This window comes from Thalia democratica, chromosome 9 (genome assembly GCF_965202585.1).
Source record: "Thalia democratica chromosome 9, ktThaDemo2.hap1.1, whole genome shotgun sequence".
Lineage (NCBI taxonomy): Eukaryota > Metazoa > Chordata > Thaliacea > Salpida > Salpidae > Thalia > Thalia democratica.
Window position 1 is genome coordinate 17,399,044 of NC_139173.1, and position 18,906 is coordinate 17,417,949.

General features: G+C 24.9%; 1 protein-coding gene across 1 annotated transcript; it reads right to left on the minus strand.

Annotated features, from left to right (window-relative positions):
• Window positions 1–331: 331 nt before the first annotated feature.
• LOC145844862 (helicase POLQ-like) lies at window positions 332–13,566 on the minus strand. Its single transcript, XM_082952283.1, has 20 exons — window positions 13,443–13,566; window positions 12,682–13,048; window positions 11,548–11,729; window positions 10,056–10,234; window positions 8,843–8,983; window positions 8,253–8,388; window positions 7,753–7,958; window positions 7,533–7,675; window positions 7,283–7,420; window positions 7,012–7,125; window positions 6,517–6,649; window positions 6,009–6,128; window positions 5,839–5,941; window positions 5,122–5,229; window positions 4,727–4,860; window positions 3,863–4,024; window positions 2,482–2,655; window positions 1,922–2,050; window positions 970–1,089; window positions 332–681 (listed from the first exon to the last, which is right to left on the minus strand). The coding sequence occupies exons 1-20, from the start codon at window positions 13,564–13,566 to the stop codon at window positions 601–603; spliced, it is 2,994 nt and encodes a 997-aa protein (XP_082808409.1). The 3' UTR covers window positions 332–600.
• Window positions 13,567–18,906: the final 5,340 nt, after the last annotated feature.

An 18,906-nucleotide genomic window follows, 5' to 3' on the forward strand; every position in this document is an offset into this window, starting at 1 on the left:
AAATTTAAACAAGTTATCTAAATAGTGGTAGCAACAAATGTATTATTAGTTTAATGATTGAGTTTCAATACATCAATAAAATATTTAAAAAGCTTAATAATTCAACAATAGTTAGCATAAAACATTACAAAATTTTCAAAAAAAAATTCAATTTGTTTAATATTTTTAGAAGCTATTTTCATTAGAAAAACTAGCTTTTCTTATAATAAAAAAATATTCAATTAACAAATCTTGGGCTGGTTTAATAATTTTTTAAACTAAGTAGCCGAAACAGTAATTACTTTTTAGATTATAGTAAATCTTGCTTTGTTTATTTTTAAGCCAGTAAAAATTTCATTAAAATACTTCAATTTATTGTTAAGCTGTCTATAAATTAAAAAAAAAATTAAATAAAAACTATTATCAGTCAAAACAAATTTGAACAGTTTGAGTAATCGATAATTTGTATAATACCATTACTGTGTTTTTTTATAGTAACTAAACTTTCACTACTTTTTCAATTATGTGAAACATGTTAAAAAAATTTTTCAAGCAACTTGCTATTTTTGATCATAAACTATATAAAAATAAATTATGTAAAAAAAATTAAGCTACAGTTTGTCACGACTTCTTTAGAGCTTCTACTTCTTTTAATTCTTCTAAATCTGATTGTAAGTTTTCTACTTTTTCAGCTAATAAAACCTAAAATGATAGCAGTTTATAAATCATTAAGTAAACCAACATAAAAGTTTTAGCAAAGAGTTAGTTTGCTAAAAAAAGCTTTTTGTAGTTCTCAAGTTTAGACCATGAAAGTAAAAACTAAGAATAGATATTAGTTCAACGAAAAAAAAGTGCTGAGTTCTTTAATATACAATAAATTCATCAAAAAACAAAACAAACTGTTTAACTTGGAAATAAAAGTAATACATTTGCAATTTTATGTAAACAGTTTTTATACTACTTTAACCAAACTATCATGTTCAAACTAACCTTAGCAGAATTTATTATTTGTTTAGCTTGTCTGTTAGACAAAAGATCGATTTTAGACACAAGTTCTTTGTGTTCAGATGCAGATATTGATGCTAGTGTAGTGTACCCAGCTTTGTGCAACTGATTCAATAAATTATTATTTGTGTTCATTATATTTACATTAATCACTTTAAAAATAGTTAAGTGTATTGAATGTTACGAAGAAATAAATACACTCAAAAAAAAAATTGATCTTTTTTAGAATCATATTTATTTTTTATTAAAGTTCTGATATTTTGGCACGTTTTTATTTGCACTAAGTAATTATAGTTTTTATATAAAAAATTTTATTATTATAAAAACAGTAATTACTTTTTAAATTATGGTAAAACTTGCGTTGTTCTTTTAATTTATTAAAATTTCATTTAAAAATTTAATTCATTCTTAAGTTTCATATAAAGTTAAATAAACTAGTTAATTTAAAAAGTATTACCTGTCAAAAGTTTTAATTGAAAATTTAAATAATTTTCGTTTAAAATAACTGTTAAACTTCGATATTTATAAAATTATTTAAATTAGATAACTTTGTTATTATTATACGTTGAATATTTTTCTAACTTAACTTTAAAAACATTTAGTTAAATAAAATAAGTTAAAAAAAGATTGCTATTTACAAAACTTTAGACAACTTTTTTAGACAATTTGTAAAACTAGCTCTACAACAAATTGAAAGACTGTTTATTTTAAACAGTTTAAAAAAATAAAGAATTATTATTATATAATTTTTTCTGTTTCATTGTTTATATTTTTTGTAAAACCTTATTTATAGCATTTTTTTAAATCTTATATAATGATTACAACTTTTGTCACATTAACCTAACATACAAATTAAGTACATTTAAAATATAAACGGACTGCATCAATATCAAACTGAAAATGTTACTTTAAGATTTATAGAAAAATAATGAACAACTTGTTTAGCACGAGCAATTTTAACACCAGGTATCTCCATTAGAGGAACAAGTTCTTGTATTTTGCAGTGCTGCAGCGCTTGCACTAGTTTATCGAGCAGAGGTGGATAAAATGACATCTCTTCTAATTCCTAATAAATAAAATATTACGCATTCAAGTTGTATACTTTTTACATATTGTGTAAATATTTTTGAACTATAGACTACCTACAGATGCAAAATAGTCTATTAAATAAACTAGAAGTATATATAATTAGAATAATAGTTATTTTTGTCTTTTAAACTAGTGTTATAAATCATAAAGTTGAATGAATTATTATTGAAAATTTAGTTTTAGAATACTTAACTTTAAACACCGCTTTATTAAAATGTTTACTTTATCAATTTAGTAACGTAATCTTCACTTATTTAGTTTATCAAATATCATCAAACTACCATAATATTGCATAGTTCTTTGATTACGAGTTTAATTTAAAACAACTCTATTGTGTATTCAAATAAAAAATCGTTAAAAAACTTAAATTCATTCCAAAAACTGAGGGTAAATGTACTGTGTTTTTACCTGCGTAAAATAATTTATTCTTGATGCAAATGCTGCGCTGCTTGACACAAGGTTTTGTAGAAACCCCCGATCTTGATCGAAAGTTTCAGCCACTTTCCACACAGAAACACCGTTGAACAGTTGGTACAACATTAGCGTCGCGTAGAACCGAGTTACTACAAACTCGTCTACTTTCTACAATAAAAAAATTATAACTTTTGTTAGGTGACAAATAAAATATCGATTAGTAAGTAAAAATAAAAACAACCTATTATTTATATTAGAATTATAAATGAACCGTTGATGATTTATAAGTTGCAAGAAAACTATATGGTATGTTTGGAGTGAGTAAGACAGAAGAAATAAAAGTTTAAGCAGGAGCAATTTGTTTAAATTTGTTATTTAAGTTCTACATATTAAAATAAGTTAGTATAGAAGTTTAGAGCGATATATATAAAAACAACTGTTTTTGTACGCAGATACTTTATTGAGACACATACGTGTTTTTTTTTTGCAGATTCATTAGATAAGCTTTATGTATTACTGAATAAATCAAAGTTTAATAACTTGAAAAATAGGCGATAAAACTACTCTTTCTGTTTAGTATTATACTTGTAAACAAATATTTTTGAACATCAAAAAAAAAGTAAGCTACGTTGTGATCTAATTGATGTTCACCTAACTTCTTTTACTAAGAAATTTATGCACTAAATTTACAGCCAGATTTTAAACATCTCGTTAAAAATTTTATTAACAACAAATGTCTCAAACTGACTTCATATAATAAAATATATTTTCTGTATACATTTTAAATTTTAAACTTTATTTTTATTACAATTTATTATTTTAATTCTTGCAAATGTGGATAAATGATGTTTACTAGATAATTCTTTGAAAAAATAACATGTTTTCGTTAACTAAATAATCATTTAAGTAATATAAACTTGCAAGTTATAGTATAAAACCTCAATAAATATTTATATAATAACACGGCCCTCTAAAGAATAAATTTTCTAACAACTAATCAGCCAACTAGAAAAATTGGCCTACCCCAAACTAAAGCAACAAAGAGTTTGACTACAAATGTGGTGTGTCATCAGAATAATATATTTTTAGCATTCTTTTGTGTGAGTAAAAAACATAAGTTGAAATATCAAAATACTTTAACCAGATAATAATTAAGTTTTAAACTGTATAAAAACTTTTATAAAATAACATACATAAACTTTAAAACCAAGTTTTAATAACGTGTAATTGACGTAATGTACCTTGTTATAAGAAACATTTGATTGAAAACTTGTAAACTAACTTAGTTTTTCTATTATACAACTTTTTGTAGCTTTACTTATAAAAAACAATAAACAGCAACTGCCACATAATAACTTTTTTTTAATTTACTGACAGATTTTCTCAAATTTCGACCACTGGCTCGCTGAACTATGTACCGCTCTGGTGCTCCAATTAGCTGGGACACCTTAAGTTCTGATTGGTTGAGACGCCCAAGCAGGTTCATGTATATCATCCAATCAGGTTTTATTTTGTTGACAACATCGTAGGGCGTCACCTTGTTTGTAGAAACATATTAATAGTGTTATTATTAATAACTTTGTATTTTTTAGTGTTTTAAACTAAAGTCTTTTGTTCAAAATCTACATAGCACTACAATTACTAACTTTTATGAAGTTTATAAACTTATTAAGATAAAAACCTAAAAAGAAATCTATTTTTGTGAAAACTAAAAAATATTTGTTGTTAAAAAAATAAATCAAAAACAATCTTTGACGATATTGTATTGAAATAAAAGCTAATAAATTATATTTAATTTAGAATAAAAAAAAGTATGTTATATGTCTTTGATAAATCATATCTAAAATTTTACTTTTAAACGTATTATTAAAACATATTAAAACCGTGTAAATAACTTCGTACATCAAACTACATTAATTCTAAAAACTAAAATACTTAAGAAATTTTTATTTTTAACTTTTAAAACAAATAATGAAACGTACTCTTACAATATCTAGCATCATTTAAAAAATAAACAAAAACCTAAAAAAAAAAAACTGTTTTTTTTTCATATTTTATGTTTTGTAGTTAAATTTAATGAAAATTAATATACCTTTTAGTTGTTGCATAATAAAACTTAAGGAGTTAGAAGAAGCTTTAAATTGCTCACTTATATTTTTAAAAAAGAGTTTTTTTAATAAATCATAAATATTTTACTTTAGCCAACTAAAACGTGTAAAACAGTCAATCGAAAACATACAAGGTATATTAAATGAAGGTATGAGTTTAGACAAAGAGCATCAAGACCTTTTTTCAAATCATCATAAAGTCTGTGACTTAGCTCCAGCTCTATTGATCCTTTGTATGTTGCCCATCCAATACGAGTAATTTTTACTAGAAAATAAACAAGCATACTAATTATAGATTACAATAAATGGATTTCACAAAACTTTAGCCATAGTTTTAGTACAAAACAAAATACATTTAGACTTTTAAAGGTAGTTGAACAACCATTGAAAATATAAAAGGGTAATGTATTGTTACATTGTTTTAAAATTGTTAACAAATTAGTAGACAATATAAAACTTTAACTACATTTTTAATTAAAAAAGTTATCAAGAAAACCTATAAATCTACAGTATATTAAAATTTCACCATTTTTTTGTTGACTATTGTCTGAAGTATTTTCCACAGTAATTAGTTTGAGAGACTTTAACTTTTCTAGAGACTCCGTTACAACTTGATCCAAAGAAAATGTCTCATCTGGGAAATTATTAGCTAAAGTTTATATGTTCGAAACAAATCATTAAAAATTAAATATTTTATAACTAATAAAAAGTTTTAAATATTAAAAAAAACATTAAGGACACATTTTGTCATTTATAAATTATATCTCAGCTGTTCTAAATAAGTATTTGATAAATTTATTACGGACTTATTTGTCGTCCTATTTTCACGCTTGCAATAGCTTAAATTAACAACTAATTTTCTAATGCGCTCAACCTAGCTGCAAACTAAAGAATAGTGACTTTAATTTTAGTTGTTGTTACCTATTTTAGAATCAAGTTAAAAAATTGTTAAACTTGATCTAACATGGTTGTAGATGGCAAGTTTTTTAAAATAAAGCCTTTGATAAAAATAAAACTGAATAAATAAAGAAACTTATTTGATTTAAAAAAATAATTCAGTTAAAATACTTGTTTATTTTCTTATAAAAGTTAATTAAAAAGACTAAGTTTGACAAAAACCATAAGAATATTATAATAAACCTTTTTTTTAGAGCTCTCTAGTGCCAGTATGGTAAAATTAGCACATATGCTAAGATAAAGAGTCAATTGGTAAGTTTTAAAAACAATATTTTAAACAACTTACCTATTTTCACTGACTGAGAAAGCAACAACTTGTTGTGTTTCAGTTGATAAGAGAAAAGTGTTTTTGAAAAGAAGCTACTTATTTCTGACGTATGGTTTATAATCTGTAAAATTAGTTTCGTTATGGCTTCATCATTTATCATATAAACTTTATTGAGCAAAGTTTAGCACCTTTAAGCCAATAAGGTTTAATAGCAAGGAATAGAACCCATTGGCCGATCCATACATTAAACTACTGATACAGTTTTCGACTGATCCAGAAATTAGCTCTAAAATATGTTCTTTTCCTCCCTACAAACAATATAATTTACTTTAGTTTACTTTAACTATGTTGTTAAGCTCAGAAGCAAAATAAAATAAAAAACGCTCAAATTCTATACTTTAAAAATATAAACTTTCAAAGATATGAAAGGAGTCGGGAAAAATAATTTTTTCAACACTTTTACTTTTAGCAAGCTTTATAATAAATTCATAGAATAATAACTTTTTTTGAAGACAACAGCTTAATAAACAAAACCTTTATAACTATAAATAAATTAATAAAAAATTATTAATCTTTTCGATTAAAGCCGATACCACGTTCAGCACCAATTTAGAACAGTACTGTTTTATATTCCATAACTTAATGAATTTTGAACATAGAAATGATAAATGTATGAGCAAATTAAAACATACAAACCTTGCTAGGAGGAACAACTAAGTAACTTTCTCCTTGGCTGTCAATACCCGCACGCCCGGCTCGACCAATCATCTGTCGGTATTGCGCTCTGCTCAACAGACCGTTACCGATACGAGGTGATCTTATAATAACTCTAAAAAAATAGCAATATATTAACAAAATTGTAAAGTTAAGAATGTTGTGGATGAATGTTAATACATGTCTAGTATTAATTACCAAAATTTGAAAGTGTCATGCGCTGCAAAACTTTCATAACTTTTTTTAGTTTTTTATTATTAAAAACTTTGTATTAAGACAATCTTTTGAAAGTTAAATTTATAAGTGTAAAAATCTAAAAACATTTTTTAGTTTATTTTTATGTAGGCAACGTATAAAATTTTGTTTTTTAGATGTCTGAAGATCATCTAATACTTAGTTTTATAAATAAGTTTTAGAAGATTTACATTTCCTCTATTATAACAACAATTATAAGAACATGCTTAAAAAGAAAGTTACCTTCTAGCAGGTAAATTTACGCCTGCAGCTAGTGTAGAAGTACAAGTCAATAAACATAACACATTATTTCTGTAAGCTTCTTCAATTAACCGTCGCTCGTCTCCGGTTAACCCACTGTTATAAAATAAATCACAATCAAAATAAGCTTAAACCAAATTAATATAACATTTATTTTATATGATAAATTCTATAGTGATAAGATACTAAATATTTAGGATTTTGATTGTTTGTTACTTAAATTATTTAAAACTTAAGTTCAAATTTAAACTACCTGTGATGATACGCTATGCCATATGGAATAGTTTTCAACAAAGTAGGACATATTGGCCCTTCTGAATCTAATTTAATTTTTTGTAATAGATTTATTTTCTCCAACTTTAAATAATCTAATAATGATTTTTGTGTGCTTCTGTAGGTCAATTTTACAAATTTTAAATGTTATCAATAACAGTTAAAATTTTCAAAAAAAAAAAGCTTCTTACATTACAGCATGCAACTTAAGTTAAAAAAAACTTTCTTACTTGTTCAATGAGCTACAAATCATAGTAGCTACATTTTCACAGTTCTTTTTGGTTGGACAAAACATTAGGCAAGAGTGCTGAGGTATGACTTCCATTACAAGAAAACACAGGTGGTCTTGGTCTTTCTTTTCCATTCCTTGCATCTAGTGTTAAAAATAAAACTAGCCTAAGGGTGAGCTATATAAAATTTTAAACTAAGATCAACAAGTACTGCACGAACTTTATGCTTGATAAAACGTTGGTGTTTGAGGCCTTCTTCATTTCCTAATTTACTGTCAACCATCATGACAGTAGAATCGAACTTGACGTACTCATTAAGCTCAACGGGTCTAAAGTTGTTGGTGTAGATGCTCGCATTGCCTAAAAATCCTGCTAGATCCTTAGTGTTGGACAGTGTAGCCGACATTCCCACCAATTGAATAGATTCTAAGTAGAAAAAATAAAACTATTTAACAAGTTCTTAAGCTAAGTTTTAAACTAAACATTATATAAAAATGCATTAAAATGCTATACATCTATTTTTAAGAATTTCGGAAACGATATTATTTTATTTACCATAATTTAAAATTAAATAACTCACTAGTAACTTTAACTAGTAGTAGTGCACAGTACAAATTAAAAGAATTGTCAAGTAAGAACACTACCAACTTTATATTAAATAGACTAAAGTATAGCTCAGTATTACAGTTTATTTGATACAAAATTACAACTACTAATTACCATTTACATGCATTAGTTTTACAAGTGTGGTTTCAATACAAGAACCTCTTCTACCGCCATCACCAATCATATGAAGCTCGTCCACTATGACGAGACCCACTTCATCTAAACGTCCATGCTCTATTAGTGAGTCAACCTTATATTTTATTTGGAAATTAGTAAACGACTTTAATATTTTATTTCAGAACTAACAATATCAAACAAACTATCAAGCCGAATTTCAAATAGATTTTTTTCAGCAAGTAGGAATAGTAAGCTATAGAGTAAAAAGTTGAAAACTTTGGTGAGTTTTTAGTATATATTAGAAAAAATATTAAATAAATTAATTAATTACAAAAACACTATAAAACTTTTTACCAATAAAATCACTCTAGCTAACTGTACTTTTTTTTGCTTTTACAAAATGCAAAATACAATTTACAGCATTTTATGTGTTATTATAAAAAAATACATAATAATAGTTTGAAGGTAGTAGGTATTTACGACTATTACACCTCTTTCAATTTTTATATAAACAATTAAAATTTCACAACTCCTTAAAAAATTTTAACTACAACAAAGTACTTATAACAGCGAAATTGCTAACGTACCATTCCACTGGCTTTTTCAATTGTGCATATGTATACAACATTTTTCTTTCTCCGTTTTTTAGGAGGGTAACATCCTTTACCTGCTGCATACTCTTCAACTATAAAGTCCAAAGACAATGATAAATCAGCTAAGCATTGTATCTTTGAAACACATGTGTTTTTTAACATACTTTTTGTTAAAATATGTTACAAGTAAAATGTAAGTTACTTTGAAAAATTAAATTTAAACACTTCAACAATATAAGATCAAGCAAAAAATATTAACAACAATTAATTTTCCACAGAAAAAGTAGTATTGAAGTTTTTATTTATAATATAGACATAAATAATAGCATTTAAAACTAAAATAATTTAATTGAAGCTATAAGATCAGATACTGTTGTACTTCCAAATTTTATTTTTTATGACCGTTTTTACTACAAAAAGCTAGACTTTTTAAAAGACCATGTTTGTATAAAAAACAAACTTCAAAAAATACCTTTTTTATTTTTTCACCTAACACAATTAAATCTTTAACAGCATAGTTGTTGTCAAATACGTACAAAGTTAAGTTACAAGGAAGTAATTGATAAATTTGCTAATTACCTTTTTTACAATACACATTTTCTAAAATTGTGAGAAAGAAAAAACAAACTTTTCTATTGATCCTTTAAAAGTACATGTTAAGAAAGTGAACAAAGACTTAATTTATAAGTTCTTAATTTTATATAATACAATGTTATGCCTTAATTTCAAAAATTACAGGTATTAAATAGTTTGAAACAAACGCACTCTTCGGTATACGTTTTTGTCTTGTTTTTAAAAATGTATAATCATGCTGTCAATAATATTTCAATTTTAACTAAACAATATATAACTAACCATAAGATTTCCAAGTTGGTGTACTACTAATTTAATTACTAAAGTAAAACTAATAATAAACAATGAACTTCACCGCACGATCAACAACAACAGCATCCGAGACAATCCTAGGACCGGTTTCGTCCTAATTAGGACTCATCAGGTAGGAATAGTCGCGAGAAACCGCTGACGGATCTAACCAAGCGGGCTTAAGTACGAAGTACTGAAGCGATATAAAACCAAGCGAATAAAACATCTTAACTTTGTTGATGAAGGCCGAAATAAATACTGGCTAAAGTAAAACTAGAATGCTATAGTGATTTAATATTTCTAACCTAAATTAGCAACATCAAGTTTGTTTAAAAATAAAAACCTTTTCTTGTACAAGAGCAACAAAGGGAAGAACAATTACAACATTCTTTTTCAAACACAATAGTGTTTTTAACATCATAATTTCAGCAACCAATGTTTTACCACCGCTTGTAGGTAATGAATATATCAAATTTTTCCTTTCGGTCACTGCTGGCAGGTTAAGACATTCTTGTTGCCAATCTACAAAAACAACAATTAAACACATATACAAGTTGTTAAATAGCTCAAGTAAATAAACATAAAACATGTCATTTGAATTATAACTAATTAAGTTTAAAAAAAAACTCTTGTTTTTTGGTAAATCATTATTCTTGTACTCTTAATTTTAGTATTCAATAATCTTAAAACGCATGTAAAAAAAAATTAAAACAAAACCCTATATAAGGTGTTGTTTAAGTAAAATGATATAATGCAACTACAACTATATATTAAGTAAAACACCTAGGATACTTTAAAAATTAAAAATTGACTAATTTCTAAATTGTTTTTTCTTAACTTTCACTAATCTAAGTTTTTTTTTTCCAAACAAAATTTAAGGTTTTTACAGTTTCCTTACCAGTTGTATATTAAAGGTTTTAAACTTTCAAAAAAAAAAAGCTATAAACTTTATTCATAAATATCAAAAAATTAAAGTTTACTTTAATTATTTTAAGACTAAACTATAATCTATATTTATCTTACATAAATGATATTAATACTAGTAGTTTAAACTTTAACATTCAGATTAAAGGGTAAAAAGCTATTATAAAAAGGTGCAGTTTTTATAAAGTTTGGGCTAGATTAATCAAAATTATAAAAAAAATTCTAATCCATAATTAATTTGTATTAAAAAATATAAAATTTATTTTAAATCGTAAAAAAATGTTCAGCTTTATTGGTATATAAAGAAAACAGTGTCTTCAAGTAAATTCGTTATCAAACTTAAGGTAAAATTTTTGAAAATAAAATAAAAATTTCTCAATTTTTATTTCAGTTATAAACGCTTTCAGTTTAACAGTTCAGTTATAAATGCTTAAATTTGAATGATCTTAATTTTAAGAAATGTTTAATAAAGAACCTAAAAACAATTAAAAAAAAAAAACAGCAGTTTAGTACAATTTTTTTTTCCTTCTTTTAAATATAAATTTATGTTAATAATTTATGAAAAATTACAGCAATTACTCTAAAAGTGGTCATGGTAGTAAAAAAAAGATGTAGTCTTTGAAAAAGTATTAAGTGCTAAAATATTTTTACCTTTCGATTCTCTTTAATATAAATTTAAATTTAAAAAACTAAACAATATATAACTAAGAAAAAAAAAGTTGTATGACTATAAACATTAGAACAAAAACATAATTATACTCTAGTAAACCTTTTTACTTTTCACATTAACAATGTCCTAACTAATATTTAAATATTAAACTCTACTTTTATCTTCAAAAAGTAGTTTAAAAGCGAATAATTTATAATAGTCCGATCTTGCTTAAAGAAAAAACTAATCAAAAGTGTCTAACCATATAGTTTTGAAATTCCTTTTTCTGCATATTTTTTTCTCACTATTGGTGGAAGTCCAAAAAAAAGTTTTTCACTCTCTTGAGTTTTAGCTGTTGCTTCTTCTAAAGTAGAGATTCCAACATAACGGGGAATTTCTATAGACTTATTTTTATGTACAACTTTATGTGCATTTTCTTTTAGTCTATAAAAGTAAAATAAAAAGTATTTATTTATTTTTAAGTATTGATGATTAAATAGTTTAATGGCAAATAGAATCAATAAAGAGTTCGAAAGTAGATTATATAAAGAAATTAATAAAAATAACACAAAAAAATAATTTTTTTAGATAAAGTTGCTGTACATTAAGGCCATAGGTGGGGGGTCCAACACTTTTTTTACAAAAATTAACTTTGGCTTTTGCATGAAAGCTTTCTGCAAACCAGTTTTTATAGAATTCAAAAATATCATTTAACTTATGAGATATTTTATTTTTTGTAAAAAGTTTCGGAAACAAACGTATGGACTGCAAACTTTTTTGGGTCAATTTTCTCAGAAATTAAAAAAAAATTACTTAATATCTATTTCCTCCTTCATTTTCAAGTAATCTTCTTCAATTTTTCAGAAATTTTCTTTTCATTATAAGAAAAAAAAGTTAATAATGAATTTAAATAATTGAAAAAATATATAAATTTATGACAAAAACTTTAAAAAAGTTATTTTTACTTTATTTTAATTTTTTGAAGTCCAAAGTAAAGTTTTTTTGTAATTGTATAATGATTAGACTGTTAAAGTTATGAAATAGTCTTTTTTTGCTGTTTTAGTTTTCACTTTCCATAGGGAGCCTATAATAGGGCCCGACTTTAACCTGTCATATCTCAAAAAATAGTTCGAATTTTATAAAACGGTAAAAAGCAACTTAAAGCTCAGTAAAAACTCTATAAAATAAGAACAGCTTGTAAAAAACACGGTTTATCCTCCTTTGGCCTTAAATTTTGTTTTCTAAGTGCTTCACTCTTTACTAGTCCTTAAGTTAAATCAATTTCAAAACTAAAAAGAAGAATTAAATAAAGTCTAACAATTACTTGTTCTAGTTTATTTATTTGTTTTTATTATAACTTAAGTAATTATGGATTTGTATATTCAAAATGTCATACCTGCTTTGTAGTTTATTTAATAAAGACTTCGAAGATTTGAGAGGCGTTGATGTTTTAACTTTTGAAACACTCGGTCGAGGTAAAACACTATTGCTTTTATCAACACTTTCAAACTGTTTTTCTAAATTAGAAAGATCTAATTCCTCAAACACAGAGTCATTAAGCAGCTTTAAATTTTCATTTGAATTCAAATTATCATTGTTAAAACTTTTTTCACAATCCAAGTTATCATCTTCAACTATAGCTGCAAATATGTCATCCAAACTTTTATTTGAAATAAGACCATCTTGAGCTGAACTACAATTTGTTTCAGTTGAAAACTCAGCACTGAAAAGACAACTACTTGAATCAAAATTTGATGAATCACCTAAAAATTATTGTTGTAATTTTCATGTTAGCTACTAAAAATTAATTTGTCAAAATTTAATCTACTAGAAATAAGTTATAATTATTTTGGTATACAAGAAAACTCACTTTTACTGAACCTTGAGACTTTTATTTATAAACCTTACTAAATCTAACTACGCTTAATAATTTTTTTAACCAATTATGATGGTATAAACTTATACTTTTTTAATAATTGCACATAGTTTAATGATATCAACTAAAAAAAACTAAGTATAAATCACCAAAACACATACCATTTAAAAAATTAAGTATAGAAAGTTAATAACCTAAGACTATTTTTATTATTAAGTAGAATATTTTTTCAATATCTCTCTAAAATTAAAATAACATATACTGTTCATTAAAAAACTTACTTGACTTAAATATTTTAGACTGTTCTAATTCTTCAACTGCTTCCAAACTGTTAAATCTTTTTGGCAGCTTTCGTTTTCTACTTGACCTGCTTCTATTTGAATGAGATTTAAAACCAACATTCATACTCTACTTATAATCTGCACAAAAAATTAAAGTACTTTAAGTTATCAAATACTAACTATATTTGTGAGTTCGCCTAATTTTGTTTTAAAAATTTCAAACTAGTTTGAGTTAGCCTGAGTGTGTGGCAAGCTTTTAATAAGTTGCTCAGTCTTCATGTTATTAGAATAAAACTTTATTTTTTAAGCTTAACACTTTAATAGTTTTAGGTTGCTATTTATTACTTGACCCTTAAACTAGTGAGGAGTAAAAGTAAATAATTAATGGTAACACTCTATACTTCTTGGTTTGTAAGAAAGAGTAAAAAAGGTATAACTGACAGGTAATTTGAAACTTACAGTATAAAGGGGGATAATTATCTTTAAAAAGTGATAAGGGGGAAATCATGAAAAAGGGTTTAGGGAGCTCTGAATTAGGGCAAATACAGTATTTTTTTGTTTTTTTATGCTTTTGAATTAATATAGAAAACAGTTTTAATCTAAAAGGTATTTATAGTTTGACTTTTTAATCTTGTTTTAGTATTTGATATAAAATAATAAAATCTCTGATTTTTATAGTTGTCACTTATTTGTAATTTTTGTTTCTCATTCAAATATTAAATTTGCTGTATATTTTTTTTTAGTTCTATAATTTATTTTTAAACATAATTAAAAAACATTAAATTTTTCTTATAAATTTTCATTACTGTCTATTTATTCACTTATTTAGTTATATTATAATGGTTACCACTCTTTGAGTCACAAAAAAAACTATCCTGAGTAAACTTAAACTAGACAAAGTTGTCATAAGCATAATAAATCTTTAAAGAAAAAAGTTTTGCTTCCAGTGCAAACTAATTATTTTTTTTGTAAGAGTAAAAAAGAAAATATATATAAATAATAAAATTATTTAAACAAAACGGCTTTAAAATAACAACAGAATCCAGATTATTCCAAACAGATTTTTTTAGATGTATCATTTAACATATTAAACTCAAGTTACCAACCTTACTTTACACCAAACCAAACTCACCAATTTTATACAAAAATAACAATTCTAATTACCCCGGACAAGTTTGAAACAACTACCTAAATCAATAAACAGAAGACTCATAAAACTTTATAACAATGAAGAATCTTTAAACAATATAAATAGTCAATATCAAAAAGCATTAACTTCAGCTAATTACAACAATAATATAAAATAAAACAAGACCATTCTATAAAAAAGAAATAAAAGACAAAGAGAGATGTAGTATTTATCAACTCACCGTTTAGTTTAAGGGCATGGGGGGTGAATACGCTTTTTTTAAATTTAATCTTATTTTATATAGTTTTTACTAAGCTACAAGATGCTTTTTACAGATTTTAAAAATTCTAAATAGTTTTTGAGATGTAGCCGGTCAAAGTTAGAGGCAGTAGTAGGATTCTTATGGGAGGGGAAAACTAAAACAGCAAATAACTAGAAATCACTAAAAACTTATCTCTTCCTACATTTTTTGAGATAACTACCTTAAGCTTTCAGTAAATATTCCTTGCAATATTTAGAAAATTCAGTCCACACAAAATTAAAAAAAATAAAAAAAAACTGTATTTTTTTTGTTTATGTTTTATATAAAATTTTAATTTTTTAATTTTTTTTAAATTCTTTCCAACAGAATTTTCTAAATATATCAAGTAACATTTACTGAAAGTTTGAGGTAATTATCTCAAAAAACGTAAGAGAAGATAGATTTTTAGTGAAATAGTCTATTTTTGCTGTTTTTGTTTGCGTCTCCCAAAAGGATCCTATTGTTACCTCCAACTTTGACCGGCTATATCTCAAAATTTTTTTTGAATTTTTAAAATCTGTAAAAAGCATCTTGTAGCTTAGTAAAAACTATATAAAATAAGATCAAATTTCAAAAAAAAAGGTGTTCACCTCCCCTGCCCTTAACTGTAATTTGTAATATAAGCAAACGGTTTTTAAATTTAAATAGCACATCCTTAAATGAAAACCATCCATATAAAAAATATTCAATCGCAACACAATTAAAATATAACACAGTTGTACAAGTAATTTTAAGAGCAAAATAATAGCACACAACAATAACATTTTAAACAAAAACAGTATAAACAATAAAAGTAACACAAAAGATAAACTTTGAAATTGCCACAAATAACCCTGCCCTTTAAAAACAACCAATGCCTTATTTCTAACATAATCTATAGAGCAACAGTAACATCCAACAAAGCAACCAAGCAGTTCGTAGGATCTACAGGAAATAGTTCCAAAAAAGATAAAGGAATTACAAACCTTCATTCAATAACATTTGAATAAGACTTACAACAGAACTGGCAAACTATACTTGGAATTAAAAAGATAACAAAACAGACTATAAAATTAAATGGGAAATACTAAACAGCACAAAATCAAAATTTAATACAAAATTCGGCTGCAGACTTACCAACTAAAAAAAAGTGAAATTGATAAATCAGACAAGACTATAACAGTAAACAAGAAAAGCAAAAAACAAAACATATACCAAAAATACTGTTTTACCAATATTAAAACTTTTAATCAAAGTAAAATTAAGCCGCGCACACGAGCAGTTTAAAACATTTTTCTAATACAATCTTTTCTTTTCATACCTTGAAAAACTTGCTTACTAAAACTTTTTCGAAATGCACAAATTCTTAGACCAACAACAAAACTAAAATCAGCGTGTTTTATTTAAACTAAACTTACTGTACAAAAACCTTCATTATTACTTATGTGGTAACATTTATAAAAATTTTTAATTCTAAACTTCTGCAAAACATGTTAAATAAACTAAAGCTTTATTGAGGAATAAACAAGATAGAAATACCTCATAAACAAAACTGCTGTATAAAACTGTTGTTCGTTATATAATCAAATAAACATATATACTTAAATATTTTAAGCTAGTTTTGAGTTGTTAATGAGAAAACTAATTTTTATGGATTTATTAGTATGAATACCTGTATTAGTAAAGTATTCTATGTAGTTTTTTTTTGTAGAGTTCAATTCAATAACTTTTTTACTTCTTTTGAATTGTAGTTTGAATCAAATAGTTTTATGTTTTATCTAAGACTCAAGGCTTTAATTTTCAAAAAAATTACTAATTTTAATTTTGTGTTGTAGTAGTAAAAGAGTTATATAACACTGTTTGTTAAGATAGTCTCTAAAGGTTAAATGTATTATAATACAAGTTTAATGCGCTTTGTTAACAACTTTTTGTTTGTTCACTCTGGTGGCTATGATTGGTTGGACTTGTTGTATTGCTACTTAATACTTGTTGGGATTTGAAATTCTTGATTTTTTCACAACCTTAGTAATAGTTGTTTTTATTGAGAATTTAGCCTTGAGGTTGTACTCTAAATGGTTAATAAGGTTTTTTGTCTAGAATAGTTTTCGTTTTTTATTTTCTTTCATGGTAAACTAAAAAGTTAAATATTTATAAAGTAGGTAAAATTACACATGATGTAACACAATTGCTTTGTCCAGAAAGTGTTTATTGTTGCAAAGGGTAAAGTATAAGACAGATATTTTTTCTAACTATTAAATATATATATATTGTAACAACATTAAAAGTACAAGGTTTTCAAGCACTAAGGATGCTCAGTATACCATGGACAGCTCAGAATAGTTTGAAATTTTTGAAAATCTTAGAATGAATCAGGATAACTGGAGATATTTAAAAAAAAAATTAAATTTCAGGCTAGTTTGTTTTTTTTTATAAAGTATATAAACTATAGCTTAGGATATTTTAAGATTTTTGGAACATTTCAGTTAGTTTCTTTCAAGATATTGAACAAAATTATATGATCCAGTTTAAGAGCATATGGGAGTAAATCATTTTTTTTCACAATTTGATCTTATTTTATAGAATTTTAGCTAAGCTACAAGATGCTTTTTACAGACATAAAAAATTCAAAATAAATTTTGAGATACAGCAGGTCAAAGTTGGAGAAACAATAGGTTTCTTACGTGAGGCACAAACTAAAACAGCAAAAAAGACTATTTCACTAAAAATCTATTTTCTCCTACGTTGTTGGAGATACATACCTCAAACTTTCAAGAAATGTTTCTTGCAATGTTTAAAAAATTCTGTCAGAATGATTTTAAAATACTAAAAAATAAAAGTTTAAAAAAAAGTAAACAAAAAAATAGTTTACGGTTGAACGCTGCAATATTGAAACCAATGGCTGACACATATTCAAAATACTTTAAGAATACCAATTTTACAAATAAGGTAGTACAAGTCAGTGCAAGTAATAAATATATTTTATCATTCTTTTTATTAATCCTTTTATATTATACTAAGACAGAGAAAGATATTGTTAAGTATTTAAACTTATTTTAAAATTCATTTATACAAATTGTTAAAGTTTTTAGTTAGTAAAAAACTTTTGCCTTTTTCTAAAAACTAAACATTTATAAAAAATAACTCAACAGTTTTAACTTTTTTTTTTTTTTAATTGAAACTACGTTTATATAATTGCTTTTTAAAGCAAATATACTTCCTTGGTTCATTGTAGTAATCCAATAACAAATTCTATTATGGAAGTACAAGTTTTAAGTATAAAAAAATAAAAGGTAATTCAAAAAAATTTTATGCTAGAGTGATTACAAAGTAAGCTTAAGTTTTGTAGTCAAGGATCAATGCTACATAAATTCTCAATTAAATATCATCTTTTTACAACTTTTATTACAGAAAATTCGCTTAGTTTTAACAAACATGTAGTCAACACTACGCTTTTTGCATGAATTATTTTTTTTTTTCGTAAACTCTACACTTACCAGATAAAAATGTGTGTAAGATACATTAAGTGTTTTATTTTAGTTATTTTTGCATTAAAATTTACTTAACTGTATAACATAATACATTAGTCCTGGACAAGACATTAAACTGTATTCGTGGTTTATGACGCGAAAACTGAAAGGTTTTTCTTACACTCCGGTCCTTGGACCAAATTATTGTCGCTTTTTTTTGTCGTTCAAAAAAACAAAATATATTTCAAAAAGACAAAAACAGTTCAAAATTTATCTATTTTTACACATTTTTTTTTAGTTTAATATTAAAACTCCATATTGGAACTACAGTTGATATCAAAAATATTCTTGTCTAAGGTCTCAAATCGTAAACTTATGTATTACATTGATATTTTCAAGGTTAATCAAAATGAAATAAAACTCATTAAAAACATGTAAAACACTAAAAACATATAAATTATAAAAAGTTATGTTTCAGTATTAATTGACTGTATAAATATATATATATATATATTAACTTAAATTTAGTTGTATTTAAATTACTTTCAAAAACAAACATTTAGATTTTAATTAACTTTCAACTATCAA